The 23,716-nt window shown below is 35.7% G+C and overlaps 3 protein-coding genes and 1 non-coding gene across 5 annotated transcripts; 2 read left to right on the top strand and 2 right to left on the bottom strand.

The window, feature by feature from the left end:
* Window positions 1-307: 307 nt before the first annotated feature.
* Window positions 308-17,004, top strand: Lmx1a (LIM homeobox transcription factor 1 alpha). 2 transcript variants are annotated; one of them, XM_065495084.1, is made up of 7 exons: window positions 308-468; window positions 9,181-9,418; window positions 12,658-12,878; window positions 12,978-13,111; window positions 14,082-14,271; window positions 14,328-14,420; window positions 16,490-17,004. In XM_065495084.1, exons 1-7 carry the CDS (start codon window positions 399-401, stop codon window positions 16,723-16,725), a joined length of 1,182 nt encoding a protein of 393 aa, XP_065351156.1. In that variant the 5' UTR covers window positions 308-398; the 3' UTR covers window positions 16,726-17,004. The 2 variants fall into 2 exon arrangements, with proteins under 2 accessions (XP_065351156.1, XP_065351157.1); XM_065495085.1 differs by having other exon boundaries at window positions 14,340-14,420; window positions 16,490-17,003.
* On the top strand, window positions 16,377-16,449 carry TRNAV-AAC (transfer RNA valine (anticodon AAC)). Its single transcript has one exon. It is a non-coding gene; the product is annotated as a tRNA-Val (tRNA).
* Window positions 17,005-19,058: 2,054 nt separating the features above from the next.
* LOC135946733 (U6 snRNA-associated Sm-like protein LSm2) lies at window positions 19,059-19,784 on the bottom strand. Its single transcript, XM_065495086.1, has 4 exons — window positions 19,641-19,784; window positions 19,507-19,574; window positions 19,361-19,451; window positions 19,059-19,304 (listed from the first exon to the last, which is right to left on the bottom strand). Exons 1-4 carry the CDS (start codon window positions 19,641-19,643, stop codon window positions 19,176-19,178), a joined length of 291 nt encoding a protein of 96 aa, XP_065351158.1. The 5' UTR covers window positions 19,644-19,784; the 3' UTR covers window positions 19,059-19,175.
* Window positions 19,785-20,069: 285 nt separating this feature from the next.
* LOC135945867 (uncharacterized) lies at window positions 20,070-21,430 on the bottom strand. Its single transcript, XM_065493788.1, has 4 exons — window positions 21,191-21,430; window positions 20,916-21,137; window positions 20,631-20,859; window positions 20,070-20,574 (listed from the first exon to the last, which is right to left on the bottom strand). The coding sequence occupies exons 1-4, from the start codon at window positions 21,346-21,348 to the stop codon at window positions 20,395-20,397; spliced, it is 789 nt and encodes a 262-aa protein (XP_065349860.1). The 5' UTR covers window positions 21,349-21,430; the 3' UTR covers window positions 20,070-20,394.
* Window positions 21,431-23,716: the final 2,286 nt, after the last annotated feature.

Below are 23,716 nucleotides of genomic sequence, written 5' to 3'. Positions count from 1 at the left end.
GCGCGAAGAAAAGGTGCAGGCGGCGGAAAATAAATATATAAAGCAAAGATGGAAAATAAGGAAAAGAAGAAGCGCGGCGGGAGAGTGCATGAGCGGAAAGGACTGATGAAGTGTCCGCGGCGCTGCTCGCTCTCTCTCGTCGTTTTGTGCGGGGCGCGCGAGGCGTGGCCTTCGGAGATGCGGCGGCGGCGCCGATTCGGCCCCGGCCACCCGCACCACCGCTCTCGGAGCCGCCGCACTGCCCCCGAAGGGGCGTGGCCTGGCCGCGGGGCCCTGCTCGGCTCCATGTGGCGGCAGTCGCTGTCGATGCTCACCCCGATCCACCCCGGGCACGTCCGCTCGTCGCACGTCCGCAGCTCCTATTGTGACTCGAACAGTGAAAAACATAGCCGCGACCCATGATAGAGCTGCACGCGGCCATGGTCCAGGACTCCGACAGCATCCACTCCACCCCGCCCAGGGCCACAGGTACGTCAGAAAAAATTACCAAAATTTAAAATTGTATTTGAGACAAAACTTTGTCGATCTGGCTAAAAATACAAGGAGTTTACTATTTGCTCGGGGAGATAAATCATTTTGGAAAGGTCCCAGCCAACTACCGGCTTGAAAAATGAAATTTTTGGAAACAATTCAGCTTTGGAGCACCGTGTAAAATCTTTAATGTATTATGGAAGGTCAGGGTTTTACAATTCTGCGGATTAGAACTATGGCAATGAGGCAAAATTTGATTTATTTAATTTTTATCCAATTTTCGCAAAGAAATATTTTGAAAAAAAGCTTATAAGCTCTCACAAAAGTTCACTCGTATGTGTCTTAGGGTTACTTTTTGAAGGGTTCTTTGTTAAAATGACAGCCCCAAGTGAAATGAATTTTTACCTATGTAATAACAGGATTCTGTAATTGTGTCAGAAAAAACCTAGTTATGGAAATCATATTTGAATTGATTTTACATGAAAAATTTAAATTAGCCAAAATATATATAAAAATTTCATAACTGGAAAAATAATTTAAATATTTTATTTGCAAAACACGTTGCATTATAATCGTTTTAAATAGCTATTATAATTATAGGAAATTAATAAATAATAATTTTGATTTAAAATTAAAATATTGAAATTCATAATAATAAAATTAAAATTTGCAAATTGTTTTCTGCGTGCAAACAAATTTAAATTAATAAAAGCTAGCTAACAATTTAAAATTAAAAATTTTTGAATTTTTGGATGCAATAAGCTGTTGATCGATAAACAATTTGTTCCACGATTTGCAATAACCCAAAATGAACCTTGCTAATATAGTAAAAATTCAATTTTTTTAAATTTTCTCCAAAATTTGCAGCGCTCGACCACATTTTCTTGGCAGATTTCGATTCCTCTGGTCGAGATCTGTCCAACAGCGTTTTAGGGAAACTCTTTGTTTTGAAATAAAATAGGATTTCAAGTAAGGAGACAGTCCTCACCATTTAAAAAGGGAATCAAAAGGGAATTGTGGCTAAAATAACCATGTCATTTTATTGGCATTTTTCCTGCCTCAGAGTTGAATTTCGTTTTCCCATGCCGAGATCTATCTAACGCAGTTTGTTATGACGGGGAAGCCCATTTCATAGCAAAAAGACAACTATATTTCTACTGTGGATTTAGTTCTGCGTCCTTTTAAAGTGCATACAAACCTTGCAGTCACTTCTTCTAATAAAATTTTAGCTCTGACTTCATCCTGAAGGAATTTTTTAATGCCATTAATGAACCTATCATAAAGGTTATCAGTACAAAAAATGGAAATTAATTTAATAACTGTTTAGGGCTGCATCTAGAAAATTTTCCAATTCTATTCCACCGATTTTCTTTTGCTAATTAAAATATATAATCGAGAGGGGTTAGTTTAAAAAGAACGGGAAATGAGCTTCGAAGCTAAATTTAGATGATTTCACTTAGCATAATCGATTATTTTATTTAAAAAAGCAAGTTTTAAATCTGGAATTATGTTGGTCCCCATTTCTAGTTCTGGAAAATTCAGAAAAAACCTAAAACATTAATTAAATAGTAGAAAATAATAAAATAAATCAAAATTTGTGCGTCTTAAAATGTTTTCCAGCTTAAAAAGCAATTTTGAAGAATATGATTGGTCTTTTGCTGTTTAAAATGAATTTAATGTGGCTCAAAAGTTGGAAAACCGTGTGGTTCGTGTTCACTTGGCGGCCAAAAGTATAAATCAGAGAGATATTATGCTTTGAAAAGCAGTGGATTGATACAACGTGACAATTGAAAATATTTTATTGTTGTTCAACTAGCAATTAATCAAATCTATAGTTTTAAAGAGGAATGATACTGCAAAAGCCTGGAAAATGTTTGTTGCCAATGCATAAACTCGTCCTTTAGGATTCAGTTAAAACCTAAATTGACCTAAGAAGCGCTGTAATTTTTAGAGAAAATTGGCTGGAAACGGAAAGGGCAGTCTCCTTACTTGAAATCCGATTTAATTTCAAGACCAAGAGTTTCCCCAATAAGTGGCATACACAATTGGACAGATCTCGACGAGAGGAATCGAAATATGCCAAGGAAATATGTTTAAGCTCTGTAAAGTTTGGAGAAAATTGGTAAAATTTGAATTTTTACTGTAGGAATGTCCTTTTTTATTATTGCAAATTGTTGAACAAATTGTTTATCGATCAATTGTTTGTGGCATCCAACAATTCAAATAATTTTCAATTGTTGCCCTGGATCATTCCACTTTAACCATGTGCAATAATAAAAAAGACCTTGCCAATTTTCTCAAATGCTTTGACCATATTTTCTTAGCAGATTTCGATCCTTTCTCGCCACCTTTTTGCGAAAACTCTTTGTTAAAAATAAATTAAATAAAATATCAAGTAAGGAGACAGCTTTCCTAATTTTTAAATTTACAGCCACATTTCTTGGGAATCCTCTTAAAATTAACGCCCCTAATCATTCGTTTTGAACAAAAATGTAACTGTTCAGTTTCACACAGAGAATTTCTGATGAAATTCATCAAAAGTTTGCAAAAGGAAATTTAAATAAAAAAAGTTTGGTTATAAAATGCCTCACTACAGAACTTTATAATCCCGCTCGTCCAGCCGAGTGTTTGAATTTGAACAGTCGTATAATTGGCAAACTTGGCAGAGGTCGAGACCAAGTTTTAAGTGAGAAATTGGGCTGGAGGGGGTGGAAAATGGCAAAGTGCGGCGCGCACGCATTTGCATAATGCGCCGAGTTGTGCGGTTTGCGTTAAAATTCAGCGTTTGCTTGCTTGCTTGGCTTGCTTGCGAACAACAAAATTATTCCAACGCATTTAAAACGAGGCTGCATCAGCTAGTTGACTCTGCTCTCACTCCATCAAGGTATTTGCTCAGCTAATGGCGTCTTGAAAAGAGTGTCGCCCGCCGTTCAGATCCGATCCGATTCGACGGGGCCGAGTTGCAGAGCGAGTGCTAATCACCGCGCGCGCCACTCCAACGCTCTCAACAAGCAGAAATGCTTTTAACACCGCCTTTTTGTGTGCTGATTAAAAGCTTTCGCCTCTCGATTCGCACTCCATTTGCATTCGCCATTTGCATAATGCATTTTGCTTCAAAAATAACGTCGCTGTTCTCTGCTGAACATTGATTTTTTTATTATTATTTTAGTTCAACATCAATTTTCTGCACTTTTTTATCACCTGGATGCGAAGATGCACAAGAATCATGGAATTTCAAGCAATTTAATCCTTATTTATTATTGTGGGGTTCCTGTTGACCCTAAGGCTTGTTTTTTAAGCGAAAAGTTGTGCAGAAAATCTGGAAAAATGACGTAGATGATTATTTTGGACCCTTAAATCGGATTTTAATGCTGAAGTTCTTCTCTTGGTATTTGATCCTTCTTTTCCAGCCCCATTTTCAATCAGAAACTTCAGAAAAATTTATACAAAATTCGATGGGCAGCAAATTTAAACCAATTGGGTAGTTTAAAGGAATGAATTAGGGTTAATATTTGAAAATATTTATAGTTTTTTGCATAAAATAAATTTTAAACGAAGAAATAGAATAAATTACTGAAGCAAGACACACAACGCACCAAATATGCATTTACAAGGGTTGATTTAGGGGGTAGTTTAAGGGCTGATTGCACCACTTTTCGATTTTATCCCTTCAATAACCAACCTATGATGGAATTACTTGTTTTTTATTTATATTTTCTTCAAGTATTTTTAATTCACGTGCAGTCAGCTGCTATATCAGCCCATAAACAACCCCTAAATCAGCCCTTGATGCATTTTTAGTTCATTATTGTCTGTTTTTTCAGTAATTTGTTCCATTTCTTCGCTTAAAATTTATTTAATGCAAAGAAAAATAAGATATATCCTCAAATTTCATCCCTTTAAACTACCCTTTCATAATAATTTCTTATTTTCGCTTGTTTTCATCATGATTTCATTCTCTTTTCATTAATAAAACATCGCACCAGAAGCCTGGACTAATTTTCTTGAGCCTTTTGAGACTTCAACCCCATAACCACCCCTAAATCAAACCCTACAAGCATTATTGACTAACTCGAACATTCGTTTTGACTGAATTATTGGTAAAATTTTTAGATAAAAAATAACAAGAAATTCTTTTTAAAGGGATGAATTTAACAAAATTCATAATATAGGAAACCAAAATTACATTTAGGGGTTGATTTAGAGGGAATTCAAGGTGTTGAAGGACGGAAAAAATTCAATTGTTGGTTTTATCGAACCCTATAACTCCAGGGTTTACTTCATGGAAAGAGGATACGTAAGTGGACCCAGTAAATAAAAACAAAATAAAATTTGTTTAAAGGATAAAAATTGAAATTTGAAGTCACATCCCTGTCCATTTTGACACTTGCTGGAAATTTATTTTGACCAGCATTGCATAAAACACAACATTTTTTGTAATATAACTATTTTAAAAACCAAAATGTACTTAAATTTACTTTCATGTGATTCACAAACACCTAATTTAAACATTGAAAGACACAAAAATAATAAGAAATTCATACATATTGTTTTTTGATTGTAAATAATTTAAATGACTGATTTTTTTTAATTTTTTATTTATACTATTTTTTTAAATATTTTGTTTTAATTAAATTGATTTTTTTTATTTACTTACTGGCTGTGTAACTTATGATAATATTATTAATATAAAATGATTTGAAATAGAAGTGAATATAATTAGACTGATTGAGGCGAATTTTTAAAATAATTCATGGAGAAAATTTAATTCTAAATTTAAAATGCATGTAATTTGCTAATTATTGCTACTGAAATTAACGACCCTAATGTTAAAAAGCGATCAAACAATTGAAATTATTCTCCTTCTCTCCATGGAAAAACATAATTTCTAAATACAAAATTCGCAATTATTCCTTTTCGAAAAGAAAAAATCTGGTTTGCTCAGCAGCAAATGCCTTTGTTTGCAAGTCAAACAGTTTGGCACTCGAGGAAACAAGCCTGGCTGTCTGCCTACTTTATTTAAACTCGAGTTTGTTGCACGGCTGACGTCAAGTGCAGGTACAAACTTTTAACCAGGTCTAATGAAGTGAGAGCTAAAATTTACGCGTGCCTACGTAACGCGGCCGGCGCTGCCGCACCGCCGTGCAGTGAACAGGCGCTCGAGAGCTCTCAACTTTCGGTTGAAAAATTAACAAGCGCGCGGAAAAGAGAAGCAAACGAAATAATGAATTGACCAAAAGTATTTGGAGCATCAATGACAATGTTTGGAATATTTGCTGTTGAGGAATTTTAATCTCATTTGTCAGTAACATACTACTTCAACTATTTTAGCTTGGTGGAATTTATTTTAGTTTTATTCTAGGATAAAAACGTTATTTACGCAGTGGAATATTCTGGATTCCTCAAATTTAGAAAACAATTGCTTTTGAGGGTGCGTACTCTGCGGGAAATTCGAAAGGGTGATTAATTTTCAATCAGCGGGGGTCAGATTCGTGCGACGCGCAGATATGGCGTCCTGTGGAATATGGCGCGAAAAACGGTCAGGTGAAAATGCGCGAAAAGAACCAAGTTCTGACGCATAATTGCATTGCTCTTAACTAATTGTGTCTTTTGGATCGTAAAAACAAACTCTTGACACTCGTACGCGAATCCAAAAAGAGTTTTTTGCTTCCTTCATTCAGACGCCATCTTGGATCTGCGCAGTGCTGCTGATTTAAATTATTTTCCTCTATTTTACCGATTTTTTTTGTCTAACCTTAACGCAATTAAATGGTTTAAAGCAAATAATTTATTTTTAAATTGTTTCAGATGCTAAAAAGCTCACAATTCATGCACATTTGATGGCCAAATCTATGAAACTGTCAAACAAAAAATTGTTTTGCCCATACCTCATTTGATTCTTTTATAAGTTAATTTATAAATTAAATAGATCACTTTCTTGAGTCCAAAATTCTAATTTCTGTTAGTTTTTTATCCACTGTAACTATTCTGATTGTTAGTTTTACTCTTAATGTGGATCCAATTAATTACAATCTGTTTTAAATTCATTTTCCAGTGGGGGAATTTCTGAAACACTGTATTTTGTACTCAAAAAATTATAATTTCTTCAAAATCCCTTGTTAGAAAATTTTAAATTGAAATTGTCCCTCAAAAACCATAAAGTATCCATGAGGATCTTTCTAAATTTAATTAAAACTCTGCATTCCTGTTTTTGTTGCAGCCGTAATAATTTTTTCAAAAATAAATAAACATCTTCCCTACAATGTTTGACGCGGCGTTTCGTGTCAGTTTGTAGTTTCTTCGCGGCGCACACACATTATACAGAGCACACGGCCCTGCTGCTGCTGTTGGTCCCGGCGGCGGTGGCGGCACTGAATTAATTAAGTGCCGAGCAAATGCAACAGTTGGCTGCGCGCGGGTTCAAAAGTCACGTAACTTTGAGCATACCGTGCAGCGTAACGAGCACCGCACGAGCCGCCGCCACATTGTCCGCACCGGCCATCACATTCCGCGCCCATTCAACCCAAAGAACAGTTGCAAACAGCCACCCACGCCAAACTACGCATTAATTTTTGCCCTATTTCTTCTTTTAAGGATAAAAATTAATCCTGAATTGGTTTAAAACAGCCAAAAATATTTAAAATCCTTAAAGAAAGTTTTTTTACAATTTTTGTCCAACTTACCAATGCTACAATTGGATTTCTGCGAATTAGAAATGGTAGAGCAAGTTTTTATTGCACATTTAATCCATAAATTTTTTTCTGCGTCGTATTTTTGTTTTTTATTCTGTGCTGTTGAATTGAAAAGCGATCTATTTCCAAACGGCGGAGGATTTCAGACGTTCTGATTGGCAACTGCAAGGAAATACCGCCGCCGGCCAATCAGAACATCCACGGTCCTCCGCCACGTGGAAATAGATCACTTTTCGACAGCGCATGAATGGCATAAATCGCTGTCCAGTCGCCTTCAAGGTACGGAAACTGTAATTTTTCAACTACATATTTACACCATCTGGTTTTTGGCCAAATAGTGCGCTTCCCATGTGAGATGAGAGGTTTCTTATATTTAAAAATAATTTTTAGGATGAAAAACACAAGGTTTAAACTTGAAGAATTGTTTTTAAAAATAAAAACAATATGAAACAAAATAAATTCCATAGAAATCTCCATTTAGAATAAATAAATTCATAAGAAACTCGTGTATAAACATACTGAAAATAGTTATAAATTATTTTAACAAAAAATGAGCACGTTTTACAACTCAAATTTATAAAATGCAACGATCATAAAGCAAAATAGATGCTGCTATGTGTTTATCGATCGACTTTGGCTGGCAGGGAGCGGCGGCACGGCACACATAATTCTCCGCGGTTATGCAACTCTTGCGTCGGCAATGCGCAGCCGGTTGCATAATGTGGAATTTTTTAGGCGCGGCGGAGCGAATTCCTTCGCCTCTCTCTCTCTCTCTCGGACTACATTCGTGTGAATGCGGTTGGTTGGTTGCGTATAAATACGCGCCCTTGCGACCGGCATACCAACACCGCGTCCGCCCGGGGGACACGAGCTATGACAAATATGCAAGTGCCGCCGAAATGCTAGGTTGCCGTTTGATTTTGAATGTGTGCTGCTCTCATTTTTGCGTGGAACAGACGCCGTCAATATTGAATAAACTTCAAGCTGCTTGAAAAATAATTTTTTAATTAAATTCCTTGGTTTTTTAAGAGCACCGTTCTGCGCTTTAAAAAAAGTGTCGGGTTTTAAAGGTTTTGTGATCTCAAATGGTGTTTTCAGACTCATCACCTAAGCCTAAAATGTAAAATGTTTTGCTGGGAGTCAAGTTTACCACAAGGCTTGAAAATTTAAAGAGGATTGATACTGCAAAAATCCGGGAAAACGCATGAACTTGTCCTTTAGAATCCAGTTGAAGCCAAAATTGAGCTAACTAGCACTTTCAATTTGTTTAAAAATGCTTTTCAAATGGTAAGAGGGTTGAAAGGAGATGGGATTAAACAACCCTTAAAACTTTAGCTAATTAGGGGAGGTTGAGACAAGTCTAACGGTGGTTAATTTTGGAAATTCCGATAATTAGAACTCGAGATTTGGCAGTGACAATATTTGCAAAAACTTTCGAATTTTCTTCGACATTTGACATCGCTAAATCTCGGGTTCTGATTGTGAGAATTGCAAAATCTACACACCGTTCGACTCGTCTCTACCTCCCCTAAATAGCCAATGGGATTTGGGGTAGATTTTTTTAATTTAAGATGGTTTTGATCGGTGAATAAATTTGTTGAAAGTGCTAAGTGACGTGATTTTTCTCGTTACTTTAATACATGGGGTGGAAGAGGGATGAGGGTTGGTCACCCTCATTGCCCTTTGACTACATAGGGTAGATTGAGACGAGTCGAACGATTGTTAGTTTTTGCAATTCTGAGGCTCAAAACGTGAGATTTGGAGGTGCAAAAATACAAAAAAAATCGATTTATTTCTAAAAAAATTTTTTGGTATATTGAAAATCCTGTTCATCCTGATTAAAATATTTCCGATTCTGTGTAAAAAAAAGGATTTTGATTTCCTATCTTGGGATGCGCTCCAATGGATATGCAAACAAGGGGAATTTTTACAAAATCAGCCCTGTATTCACTCTTTTATTGTATTTTTTTTATTCATTTGCAATTTCCTCGAATAAAATATGTTTATTTCTCTCCAGAAATGATCAGTGGTCCTGGGACGTTGGGCGGCCCGCCGCTGAAGACGCGGCAGAGCAGCGTGGACGGTGAGCGTCCGTGCGAGGGTTGCGGACGGCGCATCAACGATCGCTACCTGCTCAGCGTCGGCGAGAGTCTGTGGCACGAGCAGTGCGTCGCGTGCGCCGCCTGCGGAGTCATGCTGACCAACTCGTGCTACTGGCGCAACGCAAAACTCTACTGCAAGGATGATTACGACAGGTATGAGTTGCAATCAAGGGTGGAAAAGTGGTTATTTATTTTATTTAAATCAATACTTTGCTTGAGAAAACATTATTTGAAATAAAAATATTCAGTGGTTTTAAAATTTGAAAAATTATTTGGATTTTGGCAAGAATTTAAGGCTTTACAAGCTGAAAAACACCAAAATTAGACAATCATAAATTGTGTCAGAGACGTTTTTTTATTTTTTCACAAGCCAAAACAGAATAAAAGTATTATAATTATTTGTCGTACATTTTTTTGCTGGAAATTTATATTTACTTCTCCAATTAAGCTCTAATTTTAATAATTCAAGAGTTTAAATTGAAATTAAATCCTTGACCTTTTAGTTTTATAAATAACATATAGCTTTCTAGCTTGAATATTCTTGTGTTCAAAAATGGTAACAAAAAATATTCCAATGCTATCCGTAAAAATCGAAAAAATATCACCCGGGCCCTGGTTGCGATCAGAGTTGGTTTCCGCCTGTCAGAATTCAATATGGCGTCGAAATAATGGAGGCCAATCAGGAGACAATCCAACGGCCAATCAGAAGCGTCGAAAAAGGGGCGTGCCGACCTAATAATTTCATTCCCGCGTATTTTGTTACATTTCTATTAGCCTGAGGTGCCATCTAACGGTCGATTAGCCAATTACCGGGCTAATTAGCTGTTTGTAAATAAATAACAACAAAAATATTAATTAATTTCCAAGCCAATTTCATTTTACGTTTGTAATTTTCCCGCCGTATCTGCACGTCGCGTCAGTGCGAAATATCTTTGCTTTTTTATTTATTTTATTTTTCGCAAAATCTATAAATCCAGGTGTGAATCCATGAATATAAATATAAAAATCCAGCAAAGGCCCGTTTTTAATATCACGAGTTGTACAAAACGGAAACGCTTTATTGTGCCTCTTTTTGTCGACTTTATTTTTTTATATTTTCAAATTCAATGGCTCAGTCGAAGCGAGATTTTAACATTTTTTAATATAAAACGCGCGAGCGAGTGAGTGAGCGCGAGGAGGAAATGAAAGGAGAGCAGAGTGCGCACAGCAAGTAGTGGAGCTCGCTCCAAAGGATTTTTACATGAGTTAACTCTTCTTGGCGCGTATGTTCGCCTACGTAAAGCTATTCTCTGAGATTTTTAATATCGCACCTCCTTCACGGCTTTATATACACTTTCTCACAGTAACAATTAAACGGCTGCCTCTGCGATATTAAAAGGACGCACACAGGATTTATTCTTTTTTTTTGGAAGATGAGGAAAATGTCGTTGAAGCGAATCAAATGCGTTGGAAGTTGAAGACGAAACGAAAGCCATCCATTTCCAGCAATTGCAGGGTAAAAAAAAATCTGGATGCGTCAATATTGGCTCTGGTTGTTTGGCTGCCTTATTGAATTTTCAAAGATAAGGATAAATGGTATAAAAATGGCTCGAAGATTGACTTTACAGACATTGTCTATTTATAAAATTTCCCTGACTTCTGATAAAATTGATACTATTGTAAAAATAAAGATCCGACTCAAAAATTCACAGATAAGAAAAGTATGGACTTTACATAAATAATTAAAATTGCAGTTTCATGCAACTCATGCTAAATTGCAAACTTTAAAGTGGAATGATACTGGGCAACAATTGAAAACTATTTAAATTGTGGGATGCCTTAAACAATTGACCGATAAACAATTTGATCAACAATTTGCAATAATAAAAAAATGACATTCCTACAGTAAAAATTCAAATTTTGCCAATTTTCTCCAAAATTTCGAGTGCTTGAACATATTTTCTTGGCATTTTCCGATTCCTCTCGTCGAGATCTGTCCAATTGTGTATGCCACTTATTGGGGAAACTCTTGGTTTTGAAATTAAATCGGATTTCAAGTAAGGAGACAGCCATTACCATTTGAAAAGCACGCTAACTTTCCAGCCAATTTTCTCAAAAAATTACAGCGCTCCTTAGGTCAATTTAGGCTTTAACTGAATCCTAAGGGACAAGTTTATGCATTGGCAACAAGAATTTTCCAGGCTTTTCCAGTATCATTCCTTGCAATTTTTTGTATTTTCCTAAAACAAATGGATTTTCATACTTTGAAAAATTTCTCCCAGTGCAATTTTGAAGCAAGCGAAATAAAATAATTGTTCCAGCTGGAATTGCAGAAACAGTGTTGAATTTTTGCTGCTCACGAGAAATTTGACTGCAAAAATAATTCTCAATAAAGATAAAAATCCAGTTGTTTTAAATTGCTCGGTATTTTTTTTCCTCCCAAAAAGAGATACTAGACAGAACGACAAAAATGAAGCTTAAATTATGCGTTCAACCCCTATATTCATAAATTAAAAAAATAAATTCCTTTCAAGAAAAATAAGAAATTTCTTGGTATATGTAAATCATTTAAAACATAATTAGCATTTAATTAACTTGAGATGTGCAAAATTACCAAGGTGACAGTCACCCTTTTTTAATTTTTGTGTTAACTTAATGTATTAATTGCCATATATTGATGACACAAATTATTTTTTCCTTTTAAAGAGTGGGTTGATACAAATTTATAAAAAATTACAATATTATTAATATTTTACTTCCTTAGGTATTTATTTTTAAAAGGTTTTTTAATTTTAGCTGTTTAAAAAACAATTATTTCGTTGATTTTCCCAATATATTTTATTTATTTTTAATATTGAAGCATAAAAATTACTATAATATAGCATAATGATTTAGACAAAATATACATCCGAAGCGTAATACGCCTAGAGTTTATAAGATACAATTTATTTATCAAAATTTAAAATACGTTCTTAAAGCGAAACGAAATTTTAATTCCTGGTCTTTATAGATGGTTCGAAACAGGCCGACAATTTAAAATTAATTGAATTGTTGGATGCAATAAATTTTTTCTACAATTTGCAAAAAAGGATCTTACAGTAAAAATTCCAATTTTTCGGATTTTCTCCAAAATTTCCAGCGCTTGATCACATTTTCTTGGCAGATTTTAATTCCTCTCGTCGAGATCTGTCTAACCTTTTAAGAAAACTCTTTGTTGTGAAATAAAATAGGATTTCAAGTAAGGAGACATTTGAAAAACACTTTTCTAAAAAATTTACGCTGCTAATTAGATAAATTTTGGTTTCAACTGAATCCAAAGGCACTCCCAACAAGCATTTTCCACGATTTTGCAGTAAAATCTCTCTCCTTGTATTCCGCAGAGTTTTGATCCCTTTGTTGTGTTCTCTTTTCAGGATATTCGGAGTGAAATGTTCTGGTTGCGGGCAGAGGGTGCTGCCGCACGAGCTGGTGATGAAGGCGCAGAGCCACGTATTCCATTTGCGCTGCTTTGTATGCACTGTCTGTTGCCAGCAGCTGCAAAAGGGCGATCAATTCGTGATCAAGGCAGGACAGCTCTTCTGCAGGGCCGACTACGAAAAAGAGCTCTACATGATGCAGCAAGCCAGCCCCAGAGGTACCCGCGCGCGCGCTGAATCCAAATCAGCCCTCTTTTAATATTTATTTACTCTCAGCCATTGCAAATAATAATAATGTCTGTGTTTGTTCTCGGCAGACGGAATCTTGGACGAGAACAGCAGACCCAGGGACGGACGCAGGGGCCCCAAAAGGCCCAGGACGATACTCACCTCAGCGCAACGACGTCAGTTCAAAGCCTCGTTTGAAGTCAGCCCTAAACCCTGTCGCAAGGTGAGCAAAAAAGGTCGTCACATGAGCATTGGGGAGGATTTTATATTTAAAATGGGGTATAAATTAAAATATTAATAGTTTTCAGAAGTAAAAACTTTTGTTCTTTTAACAAGATGAAATTCCAAGTTTTATTTCATGGCGAATTTTTTCCAGGGGAACAAAATAGGATTTTTTTCAAAAAATTAGAAATTTAGCGTTTCTCTGAATTTCAAAATAATTCACCTATAGAAAATATTTAATTAAAGGTGCTGTACTTCAGTTTGTAGACGATGGTCTGGAATGTCTGTAGACTAATTTTGAGCTTTCTCGCGCCCATAGAAAAATTAAATTTCTTTTTTTTGGGTTTCCCAACTTACGACTCCGCAAGGCCGAAAATGGTTTAATTTTTGTTAAAATTCGACAGGTTGATGAATTTCAAGTCATAAGGTCTTAAAAGATAGGTCTCGCCGAGCCTTACCACCTAACCTACCCTGGCGACCTTTTTCAGGGTACCCAACCCTGAGATCGGTCCCGGGGCCACTTTTCGCTATTTTTCCGACGCCGCGTTGCCCCATTATTTGCCATAAAATCGCCCAGCACCAAACGTCAAGCTTGAAGCGCTCGTTTTTATAATATTTTTGATGAAATTTTGACATTATGAGAATCTGAGTAAATTTGGATTATGGTGAACGAGCAAAGTAAACTGAAAACTAATTATTTAAAAAAATTTCCATATTCCCAAAAATTTTTAACGATTTCCTGGAGCCTTTAAATTTTTACCTAATTTTAAAATCGATTCTAAAACAAAGGTTTTAGTTCAATCTCTAGATGAATTTAATTTTTGTATAAATAAAAAGCAAAAACCTCAGCAAAATACTGCTTGAAAGAGCTGTATATATTCCTCTTTGTTCGCTTGATCAAATTTTTCCTGCACTTTATGGAATTTCCTTTAAAAAAATAATTTCTAATCTTTCTCCAATTAAATTTTCAGGTGCGAGAAGCGTTAGCGAAAGATACAGGTCTCAGCGTGCGAGTTGTGCAGGTGTGGTTTCAAAACCAGCGGGCCAAGATGAAGAAAATCCAGCGAAAGGCGAAACAGGAGTCGGACAAACACCCGAAGAGCAAGGACAAGGACCAGGACGACAGCAGGATCAAGCAGGAAGACTCGCACTCGGACTCAGGTAGATTTTCTTGTCCCCCTGTTTTACGGTATGATTGGCATAATAAAATGAATCAGAACATTATTTAGGGATGGGACTGCGAGACCCGAGCGAGGCCTACACCCCCGGCAGCCAGCCGCTCAACCCCAATATGCCCTACTCACCAGATGGTAATGATCAAATTTGTAAATTCTTATTATTAATTCACCAGTTGGGTACGCAAGTAGTGTTCGAAGCCGCTAACAGATGGCACCACCGTATACTTTTGTAATTAATTTAATTTTTAGGCACTTCCGCTGCGATTTCAGACTCAATCCTGCTAATTGTGAATTCTTCACTTAATTTATTTTCTTTTGACGTGCTAAAAACTAAAAATGGTTAAGCCAATCGCCGTAGAATCTTTAAAAGAAATTTTGTGAAGTAATTAATCTTTTCCGACGTTTCTACGGCGATTGGCTGGACTGATTTTGGTTTTCAGCACGTCTGAAGAAGTAATTCTAGAAGCAGAAATGCACGCATCAGCAGGATTGAGTCTGAAATCACAGCGGAAATTATTTAAAATCGAAAAAACAACCTATTCGTTGGTTCAAACACTTAGGGCCTTTACACATAATCCATTTTAGAAAATATTGAGCCATAAAATTGTCATTCCCAAAATATTTTTAACTGAATTTTATTAAAGAGAAACTGTTAGAAGCTTTAAAATCATTAAATCGGTACTTTTCATGATTTATTTTTTACTTTTTTTAAATATTGTGATGCGGTGAGACTAGTTTTCATTTTTCAAAAAAGTTTTGTCACAATTTTGACAAGTCAGCACTCGTTTTCAGGACAGAAATTTAAATGCCCTAATGCAGGCCAAAAATAGGTCATGTAGATTTACTTTTAATCCATAAGTTGGGAGAGAGTTATGATTAATTTATTTTAACTTATGATGAACACATTGATAAAGAGATTTTACCCGATTAAAAAACCGGTGAGTATTTTTCCCTCAAAAATTATAATTTATACCAGCTTATGCTTTGGTTTTTTCCAATTGATTTGCATATTTGGCTCATTTAATTTTGTCTGCTGAAAACGAGTGCTCAACTTGTTCACATGGTGAGCAAATCAAGAAAAAATTTGATTTTCCCCCAAAATGACAATATTTAAAATAAAAATAGTAAAAAGAGCCAATTCCCTAATTCTAAAGCTTGCACAGAAATTCTTTCAGTAAATAATCAATTTAATTATTTTGGGAACGATATATTTCTAGCCTTGTCCCACAGGAACAGCAGTTTAAAAAATTAAATCCTAATAGTATTCCCACTAAACAAACGCTGTAAATCTATTGATTTTTAATTGTTCAAAATCTTCAATTTGATTTTTTTCGGTCCTTATAATTTTTATTTCAATTTGTGTCTAGACTGCAGTAAAGCGAATCTCACAACTAATTCTCTCTGTATTTTTATGAAGATTTCTAAAAGTTAAGGGACACGAGAGAACGGCATTATTTTTTTTTAAATTAACCAGTTTTGCATAAACCCTTAGTTATTGAAGCCGCCAACAGATGGCGCAACCACAGACTTTCTTAAAAGTTTTGTTTTAAGCGGTTTTAAGGCATTTTCGCTGCGATTTCAGACTCAATCTAGCTATTTTGCTTTTTTTTAATTAATTTGCTTTTTTTGACGTGCTGAAAACCAAAATCGGTTCAGCAATTCGCCGTAGAAACGTTGGAAAATATTTTTTTATTTCAAAAAATAGTTTTTCACGATTCTACGGCGATTGGCTGAGCGGATTTTGGTTTTCAGCACGTCAAAAAATAGCAAATTAATTGAAGAATGCACAGTAGCTAGATTGAGTCTTAAATCGCAGCGGAAGTGCCTTAAAATCGAATGTCTACGGTGGCGCCATCTGTTGGTGGCTTCGAACACTTAGGGTTTATGCAGTATTTTTCAGAAATTTCTCCTTGAGATTGGAATAATTTCCCTGCTTTTGAAATTTTCGTGAGAACTAGAAACGAAAAATAAAAACATAGATGTACTTTTCATTAGCTTTCATTAATTCCAACCCCCCTCTATATTTAAATCTACCCCCTGTAATAACCCGCGTTGAAAGTGACTTTCACTCCTTTGTTAATTTCAAGCGTTTCCGTGGTGTAGTGGTTATCACATCCGCCTAACACGCGGAAGGTCCCCGGTTCGATCCCGGGCGGAAACATTTTTGCTATTTTTTAACAAATTATCTTCCATGATTTCAGACAATTATCCGACGCACTCGGGCGAGAGCTTCGCCAGTTCGGACATTTCGCTGGACGGCAGTACAAACTTCGACCAACTGGACGAGACGGCGTCGGACAGTCTGAGTTTGCAGACCCTGGAGCCGGTGACGCACCAGACGTCGCTGGACATCCCGGGCATGACCTCGTTCGGGCCGGTGAACCCGATCGACAAGCTGTACTTGATGCAGAACTCGTACTTCAGCACCGAGCAGTGACACGAGGCCAACTTCTACGCGGCGCCCTTTTACAACAACAACTGAGATGCTTTATATTATTATAAATCAAACCTCTAGTCAGTGTAATAATATGGAGCATGTTTTTTGTGATATTTCTAAAATATAAATTATATATATATCTATATCAGAGTCAGCATAATTGAATAAATGATGTGACTGCGAACGGGCGAGTTTTCGGTTCGATCGGTGTTTCGACAGGATTTAGTCAGTGTATTCAGTCTCTCATCGCCACGCACATTTGCAGTCTAATTGTTCTTTTTCTAAGTGTAAAAATATAAGAAAGAAAGAGAAAACACTTGACGCTTGGATTTTTATTTATCTAACCTTCAGATAATTAATGAGACATTTTTAATTAATTTTTCATAATATTTTAAAAAGAATTCCAAACACAGGGTTTATTAACCACTTAATTTTTACCAATATCTTGCAAGAGAAATTAATTTTTATCCATTTTTCACCAATGAAAATCTTAAATTTGCGGTCTGAGTGGTCAAAATTTCCTCTACTCTGCAGATTTTTTTTTAAATTGCTATTTTCTGCCTCAATTTCTCTAAAAATCTATCTCTGACAATTTTTAAAGTCGAGGCAATGAGCTAATAATTAGAAAATTATTTAAAACTATGGTGCAAACATTGCCTGCAAGAAACTGGTTAATATTGACAAAAAAAAATGATTTTTACCACAGCACTGCCTTTTTTTAATGCGGATTTTTTGCAACCCTGGGAGTTTTCAGTGGTGAACTGGAAGTTACAGTTTGGCGGTGAATGATATGATAAATAATTGTCTTGTCAAATTAAAGCGAAAGGAGTCGAATTTGACTGACAAATAAATGACCTTTGGATGGATTGTTTGTGAAATCCCAATGCAAAAAACATCACTCCGTGTTTGGAATTCTTAAAAAATTATGTAAAATTTGATAAATTTTCTCATTTTACGTGTTTATACTATTAAATATTTCCCAAATCAACAGTTACTGAAAAAAGAACATGAGAATTTGTGGATTTAAAATTTCTGTCAAAAAATTTGATACTAAACTTGGCTAGCGCTTTTTTCGACAGCAAGTGGCCAAATTTCTAAAGAGATTAATTATGGAAAAATTGTTTCACATGTTCACATCTAACTAAATCAGCATTTTTAACCAAACAATTGTCTGAACTGCAAAAATTCCGGCAAAATTCTGCGATTTGCTTAAAAATCATAATTTTATCTCAAGCTAGAGCAAAATTTGAACCTTTAAATCTAAGTTTCACTGGACCATCATGCCATTGTTTATCCTTAGAGGAGTTCCAGATATACAAAGAGCCCAAATATAGCAAATTTCAAAAATTATTTATGCAAAAATTCTCGTTAAAAGCTCAATTTTGTTCATAAATCATCATTTTCACTAAATTTTCTGAGAGCAACAGTTTTTATGTTAAAACACTAAATCGAAATTATAAAAATTGGGCATAAATGACCCAAAGCCATATTAATTTGTGAGACATTGTTAAATATTAATTTTTTCAAGGAAAAAATTCATAGGTTTTGACGATTTTTAGTTTTGGACGCTTCGGATAAAATTAGAAAAATGTTTAGTTCCAGGCTCTGCAAGTTTTTAATGGTTAATTGTAGAGCAAAAGACTTAACTAAACACATCCTGACAGATGATAACATTTTCTGCTTTTACTGACTAAAACTTTGTTGCGTTTATTTTTATTATTGAAAAGTTAAAAAGGGAGAAATTTATTTAATCTAAATGAAAAAATTAATATAGCCACACGACCTGGAAGTCTTCTCAGGCTGTTAAAGGGCTTTTTGCAAAATGTTTAAAATCAAATCGTTCGTGCCAAGGAAAAAGGTCCTATTCAGAAAAGGCCATATCAAACTTGCCACTTTGTAGCAAAAGAACTCATTATTGTAGCAATGGCATCACTTGATTCTGACCACAGTCACCGTGATAAGCGTGACACCAGCTTCAATTTGAGTCCCATGATGTAAAAAAGTGAGTTCGTACAATTTTACTGTTGGCGATAAAGAATGTCGGACTTTAGCTACAACGATCAGACATCAGACTTTTTCCACGGCACGAACAAAATGACTTTTACGGAAAATAAAAAATTAATCCACCTCTATCACTATTGTCTAGTAGAGTCAACACACACATTGAATGAAAACTGGCTTCAAAATTAGTTAATGAATGATTTCCAGTGCTAAATCCTAAATCTCATTTTTGAATCTGCACAACTAACCAAAAATTTCATTGGTGATCCGAAATCATCGCTAAAGAGGATAAGTTAAATTCTGAATTGATTGTTTTGCAAATAAACGCAATGTTTTTCATGAAGTACTAACCCATTTTTTGACATGGCATTTTTAATTAAATCATAATGTTATACTTAATAATAAGAAGTCCTCTGGAACACAAATAAACAGAGAGCGAAAGGCCGAGGTTATGCCTTTGCCTGGGTCGCAGCCTCCTTTCTCGCAGCATCCTGCAAGAGTTGTGTGTCCACTTCGTCTGCTGGAAGCTGCACGTACCTCACCACTGAACCCCTGATGAAGCAGTTTTTGACTGACATCTGCAAACGTTGAAAAATGAGTGAAAAGAGCGACGGAAATCTCAAATAGAGCAAACCATGTGGGGGTATTTCTCAGGGTCTGTGACACTAATGTCTGTCAATTTGATGTTCAGGTACTGGTCTACAGAATGCAGCGTCCCGCATATGCTGCAATTGAGAGGGCAACAGTAATAAATACGGTTTTAATTCATAAAATGCGTACCTTAAATCGTTTTTCAATTCAACAACCACATCTTTGCCGACAAGGGACTTGAAAAATGAGTAAAAGAGCTGAAAATTGATTTAGAAAACATATTACAGTGTTGATTTATATTTGCTAAGTGCATTTTTTCCTACCATATTTGATTATATCAAGTTTTAAGCTAGTAATTCAAAAGGAATTGGTCAAATCCGCGATCTCAGTTGTGTTTTGTAAACATCAAACGCCGCGGCCGGAGGAGTCGGGGGGAGTGGTCGGCTGATAGCCACGCAAGTTGGTAACGTAACAGAAACGCCAGAAATTCTTTGTTAACCAAGAAGGAGAGTAAAGATCAGCAATAATAAACTTTTTTTGTAATTCTTCATGAAGAATTTTCGTATAGTGGTGATAGATTAATGCCAAAAAATCAAAAGGAGGAAAAAGAGTTCGAATTTTACTGAAGAAAAAAGTATCGCTTAATTAGTTTTGTTGGTAGATTTGCCACGCCCCCTCTTTTGCGACGCAATGCACAGAAACACCAACAGTGTATTTTTAGAGGCTATTTCATAAAGAGTGAAATTCGTTAATTAACGATTAAATTGTCGATGAATTTATTTATATCCATGCTTTTTCATTAGGTAAATAAATTGATCTCTCAACTAATTATCTTCCAGTCGTGCTTGAGACCTGTCAAAGAATTAAAAATATTCAAGTCGCAAAAGACTGTTTCAATAAAATTAAAATGTTATGCCAATATTCCCCAGACTCCATTGAGTTCATTTATACTTCTCCAAGCATTAAGGAAAATATGACAGCTTATTGTCTGATCGATCAATTTTTTATTGCGAACAAGAAAATGAAAAGATGACGAAGAGATTTTGATGCGAAGTAATAAATAAAGAAATAATTAATTCATCTTTCTGAAATTGTAGCATCGTCGAGATCAGGTAGCTCTGGAGCGTCTTCTTCTTCAGCCTTTATTTCTGGGTCTACTTCTTCGTCACTTTGCTCTTCGTCTTCAGCGTCACTTTCATCACTATCAATAACAGCAGCCAATTGCCTCCACGATGCAAGCTGCGTGTTTGCTTTGAGCTGCAAATTTAATTAATATAATTATTATTGCGTTTTTTTATGTAAAATCAGCTTACGAGTTTAGATTCTGTATTAATTTGTTTCTGCAGCAGCAAAGAGTCTCTTATAGGAATTTCCTGCGTGCTGTGATTTTCCACACTACTTCCCGAGCGTGGCGAAAGTCTTCTTTTGGCCTCTGAACTTCGGTGAGGCATAAATCTGTCAGTTACCGAAGCGTGTTCTTTTGGAGAGCCATATTTCGAACAAATTTGCTCCGCAAACGGGTCCATAATCTTCATATTTGTTCTGTAGAAAATGCAAAATTTAACATTTATCTCTTGGACACAATGAAAAACGCTTACTTTTGTTGCTTCAAATAATTTAAAAGAGGATCAGAAGATTTTTCCGGCAGCGCAGGTTTCACCTCCTCATCGCTGACGTTCCACTCGATTCTTTCTCCAAAATCGGCTTCTACCTTCTGGGCACCGGCGTTCTTCAGGTCCCTGTATTTCAGCTCCTCCTCAATACGATTAACCAGGCCTTTTATTTTCTCGCCTCCGTCAGCCAGCTTTGCCATCAAACTCCTGAACAAAAATTTTGATTATATCCGTGTTTAAAACCACAAAATTATGAATACTTTTGAAGGAGAATGTGTCTCTGTCTCTGGAGCAATTCGAGGAGCTGGGCGTCGCTCTTACTCCGTAAATCTTTCAAATCTCGGACTTGCTGCTGCCCCTCGCTCCGCCCTTGTCGCGAACTCTTTCCGAACGCATTAACGTTGCCGACGTTCAACATCACGACTTACGTGTAAGGAAAACTGCGGAAAAATTGGACAAAATGTGAGCAAGCAAAAGGCTCGATTGTTTACTTTGTTTTTGTTTGCAATTTCCCATGCAGCTGGACTGGTAGCCTCTCTTTCAGCAATGCTGCCAACCTAAATAGAGGAATGATAGTGATAGTGAATTTCCCCGCAAAATCCTGTCACACAAAGACAGATTTAAGGATTATTTTTCCAGTTAAAAAATACATAGCAAAAGCACTTAAAATTTTCGAGAAAAGTTAGCATTATTTTAAATGGAGAATTCTCACAGGAATTTTGCATTGGCGATTTTCACTGAAATTTCACGTTTTTCCCCAAAAAAGACTCAGGCTGTCAGATAGATCTTTGATGAGAAGATTTCAAATCCAAATCATGTAAGAAAACACTGTAAATTTTGGTGAAAAAATTGGCTAAACAATCTGATTAGTCAGCGCCCAGTGCTGCTGGTCAACAGCTTTTTCAGCTGGTCACACTTTCGCTTCTGGTCGCATTTCAGAAGGTGGCCGGCGCGCAACTCAATTATCATTTTAATTACGTTTTCATTATTGGAAAAATTTAAAATTTTCGCACATGGTAAACAATGAATCCGTCCTTGAAAATCAATAAAAAAATTCTTTGTATCATACGCAGTCTCTGATAGCCATAAGGGTCCGAGTTTTACCTCTGAAAATCATAGAAATTATTAAAATGTAAAAGATATATTTTGCTGAGAATATTTTTGAATAAATTAACTCAATTTTTGTTTATTTTATTTTTTCCCAAAAAATTTTTAAGTTTTCTAACGGCCAGCTAAAATTTTCAGACAAAAAAGTGATGCAAAAATAGTAAATTTCAAATAAATTTAATCAACTTTTTATTTTCAGGCAGTTTTTGACGCTACTATCTACTGGTGAATTTTAATCAGGCCAAACACAGACCCCTTTCGAAACTTTTGAAAATGAAAAATTAAAAAACTTTAAAGACCCCGAAAATCATTTATTTATTTATGCCTTCACGTAATTGAAACTAATTAAAAAATAGTCCCGAAAAAGTGTCAAATTCGAAGAAATAAATTCGAGCGGTGGCTTCTGAGGGGAGTTCAGTTTTTCATTTGTATGAATATCTATAATTACAACTTTTCTATGACTTTGAATCATAGTTTCACCGTCCTGTTTGGTCGAGAAAATTAATTTAGAACAAATTAATTTACAACAACTACAAAAGGGAATAAAAGTTTGAAGGTTGGCTCTTTATTTGGTTTTTAGTTTGAGCTTGATTTCTGAATGCAATTTTTTCATACATGAAATTTCGATAATTAGACTCGCACAGAAGCAGTCGCATCTAAATGTTGTCTCTCCGAACTGAATGGAGAAAATGCGTGCGAGAGCTGCGAGATCTCCGAGATCAATCCAAATGGATTTATATAAAATAAAATGACTGAACCCAATTCGGGATAAGAAAAAATTGTATTATTTGTCATTAGTTAATGTGAATGTCCAAATTATTGATTTATTATTGCGATTTTTGTCTTTTTATTATAATTCAATGCTAATCTGTGATTATTGCCACGACGAGTCCAAATTTCTGATTTTATTTGAGGCTCCCCGATAAACCCCTTTATATAATTTTTTTTTTCACTTTTTTACTATTAAAAATCCAAGAATGAAAAATGTTCCGTGTTGAATTAAATAATAGTTCTCTCTATATACTTGACCACAGGTATTATAATTAATTATATAATTTAATCCAGCTCATTGACTCGAATTGTTAAGGCTTTCTCAGGTGTGTTTCAAAGCAATGGAAGATATTTGAGTATTTCAGGGATCTATTACTGGCTGCCCAATGTCAGAGATGGCAAAAGGCAGGTGATTAGTTTAATGTTGAGTTCGAATATAACTCAACGGACTGGGAGGAACTCGACCACTTGCTGGAATTTTCGCACCATATAGCATTCCATAATTTTTAGGTTCAAAAATGTTCCGCGTTTCAATAACAGCAGACCTCCGTGCAGGAGGCGAAAAAAGGCGATGTTTTTAAATGGGACCCACATGCTGTGAGCTCATAGTATCCCACACGCACACAGGAAAGAGCTGAGCAGAGGTTCAAAACCAAATAATATTATTATTTACTCTTTATTGAAAAAAGTTTTCTCCGCTTAAGTATGCACTTCCTGCCAGTGGTAATTGAGCAGTTTTTTTCGGCGCACTCTGCTTCCTTTTCTGTTGCATTCAAGCAATAAGAATTGAGATTGATCATCAGTTTTATTCTTCTTCTATTAAAATTTAACAGAAGTTTTTCGTAAACTTTCCCTTTGGTGTCATGCTAACATTAATTTGTAACCCTGACACGGCCCTGAGGGTCGGA

This window comes from Cloeon dipterum, chromosome X, assembly GCF_949628265.1.
Source record: "Cloeon dipterum chromosome X, ieCloDipt1.1, whole genome shotgun sequence".
Lineage (NCBI taxonomy): Eukaryota > Metazoa > Arthropoda > Insecta > Ephemeroptera > Baetidae > Cloeon > Cloeon dipterum.
The sequence above is the reverse complement of the archived record's forward strand: the minus strand, read 5'-3'. Positions and strand labels throughout refer to the sequence as shown.